At 66.2% G+C, this 3,878-nt stretch overlaps 1 protein-coding gene across 1 annotated transcript in view; it reads right to left on the bottom strand.

Annotated features, from left to right (window-relative positions):
- The window catches only part of NT5DC2 (5'-nucleotidase domain containing 2), a 54,579-nt gene that overhangs the window by 340 nt on the left and 50,361 nt on the right, over positions 1 to 3,878 (bottom strand). Inside the window, exons 2-12 of the mRNA XM_061128428.1 lie at positions 3,392 to 3,576; positions 3,206 to 3,280; positions 2,917 to 2,972; positions 2,737 to 2,830; positions 2,486 to 2,614; positions 2,316 to 2,376; positions 2,124 to 2,226; positions 1,904 to 2,005; positions 1,663 to 1,744; positions 223 to 450; positions 82 to 146 (exon numbers count right to left, since the gene is read on the bottom strand). Of these exons, the coding sequence (XP_060984411.1) occupies positions 82 to 146; positions 223 to 450; positions 1,663 to 1,744; positions 1,904 to 2,005; positions 2,124 to 2,226; positions 2,316 to 2,376; positions 2,486 to 2,614; positions 2,737 to 2,830; positions 2,917 to 2,972; positions 3,206 to 3,280; positions 3,392 to 3,576 (1,180 nt within the window). The remainder of the gene's footprint in view (positions 1 to 81; positions 147 to 222; positions 451 to 1,662; positions 1,745 to 1,903; positions 2,006 to 2,123; positions 2,227 to 2,315; positions 2,377 to 2,485; positions 2,615 to 2,736; positions 2,831 to 2,916; positions 2,973 to 3,205; positions 3,281 to 3,391; positions 3,577 to 3,878) is intronic.

Genomic DNA, 3,878 nt, shown 5'->3' with positions numbered 1-3,878 from the left:
CTGCCGGAGGAGACACGGGCACTCGGGGGGCTCCCAGGGGGCGGGGCGGGGCGCGGCCGCCTGCCCGGGCCCCTCACTCACCTCAGCTCCTGCCGCTCCTTCATCCAGGCGGCCAGCACCTGCCGCGACTCGGCGTCCTGGTAGGTCTGGGGGAGACAGGGGTGGGCCGGCTGTGAGCGGCCCGGGGCAGCCCCGCCGCCGCCCGCACCCGCGGCCCCGCACCTGCATGCGCTCCAGCAGCCCGGTGAGCGCCTGCTGCCACGTCAGCGAGTGCATGTACTGCTCCGTGTTGATGATGCGGATCTCGCGCTCCAGCTCGGGGATGATGGCGCCCGTGCGCCAGCCGTGCCGCAGCATGAGGTCCGCCAGGTCACTGTAGAGGTGGTCCCCGAAGTAGAGCACTCGGGGGCCGCGCCACTCCGTCAGCCGCAGGAAGTCGAACAGGTTTCCCTGGGGGGGGGGGGGGCCACAGCTACGCTCATTGTGCCGCGGGGGCTCCCCCGGGGCTCTTCCCCGCCAGGCTTCCCCAGAGGCAGCGAGGCCGGATGCAGGGCTGCCCTTTCCCGCGGCCTTGTGGGCCCCTCTGGGCCCCGGCCCGCGGGGTCTGCCCGCGACAGGAAAGCCTCCCCGCCCTGTGCCCTCACACCCGCGCCAGCGAGGGCCCGAGTCCACTCTGTGGGAAACAAACTGCAGCCGCGACCCCACGGCCCCGAAGCCAGGAGGCCGGCCCGGCAGACGAACGGCAGACCTCCCTGTGAGGCTGCCTGCCCCTCCCGCGCCAAAGCTGGAGAAAAGATGGAAACAGCCAGGCTCCATCCGACACAGCAGGGGACGCGGGTAGGGGAGCAGACACCGGGGTGGGCCGGGACGTTAACTCAGGTGGAGAGAGTGAGGTGCAGGCCGCAGGATCAGGGAAGTATGAGCGGGCGGAGTGCTGAGGATGTGCCAAGTTTGGCAGGAGACACTGAGAGAGCAGAGAAACCACATACGTGGTGAAATTTCAGAACATGAGGCCTAAAGAAAAGTCTAAAACTTGCCAAAGAAGAAAACTCAGCGTTTCCCACAAAGGGGGAGTGACGCTCCCCAGGCTCAGCCAGGAGGCCAACACAACAGTGTCATCCTCACAGCTTCTGCCCAAGGGGGCCGCCAGCGCGGGAGGTTGAGCAGCGGGCAGGGTGCGGGGCCTGGGTGCTGCCTGCAGGCTGGGCTCGGCATCAGGCAGCCCGAGGCTGCGCTACTGGCCGGACCCCCCAACCCCGAACCACTGTCTCTAAGAAGCCCCAGCTCAGCCAGAATTTCCACACTCCATCCAGAGCCAAATACTTCACCTCCTGCTCACAGCCACCTAGCACCTCCCCGCCAAGCACAAGGCCCCCTCCTCACCTTCCTAGCCAGCCAGGAAAAGGGGTCTCGTCGGGGGCCTGTGAGCCGCCCCCACCAGGCTGTCTGGCTGCAGCAGATGGCTCAGCACCACTGAGTGGGTGCTTACTGAATGCCTGAGCTACCGAAGAGCTTCACAGCACATGTGAAGAGAGTCTGCCTCTTCCAGGTGAGGCAAGCATGGCACGGAGACGCCGAGCATCGGGGCTGGGCCTCCCCAGGCCCTGGGTGGGGACGGAGCCCCCACAGGTGTGGGGCAGCGCCCACCCAGCCAGCTCTCACCTGCCGGTAGATCTTGCCCTTTTCCAGGCGGGTGATGCGGTCCCAGTGCAGCGAGCCCTTCTCATCAAGTTTCCTGAAAGGCCTGGGGTGGATTTAAGGGCCTGGGGTGAGGTTCAAGGGCCTGGTTCCCAGGCGGCACACCTGCCCGTCAGCACAGGGGTTGCCCCGGCCCCGGGTCCACAGGGCAGCAAGCACGAGCCCGCCCCCGCGCCCTGGGCCCACAACCCCGGCCAGGCCTTACTTGCGTCGGTCGGTGAAGAAGCTGGGCTTGTCCGCCTGGACGATGACCACGTCAAAGAGCTGGCGCCAGTCGGGACCCACCATGTGCCGCATCCCCTTGTCCCTGGGCGGAGAGGGGCCGAGTGGGACAGGCGGCAGGCGTCCGAGGGAGGCTCCAGGCCTCTGCCACCAACTTGAGTCCCCGAGTCCCGCTTCCTCCCCGCGCGGGCAGGGGCGCTTACACGAAGCTGAAAGGACTGTTGGTGATGAGGAACAGCTGCTTCCCGTGGGCCACCAGGCGGCTCAGCACGGCAAACGTCTCGTCCCCTCGCAGGATGTACTTCTCTGGGAAGTACATGGGGGGTGGAGAAGCGAGTGGTGAGGGCCAGCCCCGCGCCGGCCCCGGCAGCCGCAGCAGGGCCCGGCCCCCTTACCCATGTCCCGCGCGATCCACTGGTACATGAGGCCCTTCACGTGCACGTCCCGAATGGCATCCTGGGGGCAGTGGAGGGGCAGTGAGGCCTTACTGGAGCCCAGGACGACCTGCCCTGCTGTGTCTGGACTCCCGTCCACGCCACCCTGGGGCGCAGGCCCAGGCCCTTACTGTCACATCCTTGTAGAGGTGCGCTTGGTCAAACTCCAGGCCGTGGCCCAGGAAGTGGTCCACCACGCAGGAGAGCAGTGCCATCTCTGGCAGCGAGAAGATGTCCATGAACTGTTTGATGGAGGGGCCCTGGGGAAGCAGTGCTGACTGAGCAAGCCCTCCAGCCCTGGAGACCCGAGGGCAGTGTGCCCTGGGGGTGAGCGCGGGGACACCAGGGTGCGGGCACTGCGCCCCGGGAGGCGGGCACCTACCTTGCCATAGAAGCCACTCATCTGGTAGAGGGGGATGTGCTGGGTGCCCCCGTAGAGCTCGATCACCTCTTCGTCTGGCACAGGCTGGAGGCCCCTGGGTGGGTGCAGAGAGACCACCAGTCCACAGGGGCGCCCTGGTGTAAGGTGGGGGGCACGGGGCCAGGCCGGGGCAGCACTGACCTGTAGGCGGTCCCCAGCTGCACGTAATGGAAGGCGTCAATCTTCATCAGAAGGCTCTAGGGGCACCGCGGGAGCAAGATGGGTGGTGAGGCGACAGCCCGCCATCGGCTCTGAGCCAGCCTTTTCTAGTCCCCACGCCCCAGCTGGGTGGTAGCAAGGGCACCCCACGCTTGCCAAGAGGAAGTACGGCTTTGAGGCCAAAGGAGTAGGAAAATGAGCCCACCACCGCCAGGAGACGGGTGGCTGAGGAAGCGGTCCCCACATGCCTCCCCCAGGAGGGGCCGCTCACCTTCTGAATATCGTAGTGGAGGCCGCGGATGGCAAAGCTGGGGTTGTAGTCATACTTCCGAATGCCCTCTGGGTACTGTTAGGGGAAACGAGGCCAGGCCTGAGCCAGTGGTGTTGGCACACCTGCCTGCCGGGCAGTTGCCTTGGGATCCATTCAGCCACCCACCCAGGGGTGGTCCGGTCTCACCTTGTAGTGCTCGACCAGGATGTCACGGGCGGCATTGAAGATCTCCGGGTGCAGCGTGTCCGAGTACTGGGCCAGGGTGTAGTCATAGTCGAAGCCGTAGACCTCGACGTCGCGCAGGCTGATCTCGTTGTTGGCATAGATGGCCGCGGGGTTCAGGAGACTGCAGACCTCAGGGGGCAGGAGGTCTAGAGGAGGAGGTGCAAGTGTGAGGCGGGCCCTGAGACACCCTAAGGTGGGTGCTCTTAGCTCGGCAGGTCACACAGGCGGGATAAGGAGCCGAGGGGTACAGGGTGACGGCACGGATGCCCCCAGCTGCTCCTCCTCCAGCCTTTATAAGCCCCAGGGGACACCTGGCTGTGCTCCGACCCTCTCCACTTGCTGAAGCTGGGGTTGGGACTTAGGAACATTGTCGGGGTGAGGAGCACTGGGGAGGGCCGGAGCTGTAGACTCTGCACCTGCCACGGGCCTCACCGCGAGGCCCCTCTAA

Source organism: Dama dama, chromosome 24 (genome assembly GCF_033118175.1).
Source record: "Dama dama isolate Ldn47 chromosome 24, ASM3311817v1, whole genome shotgun sequence".
Lineage (NCBI taxonomy): Eukaryota > Metazoa > Chordata > Mammalia > Artiodactyla > Cervidae > Dama > Dama dama.
This window is presented reverse-complemented; position numbering and strand designations above follow the sequence as displayed.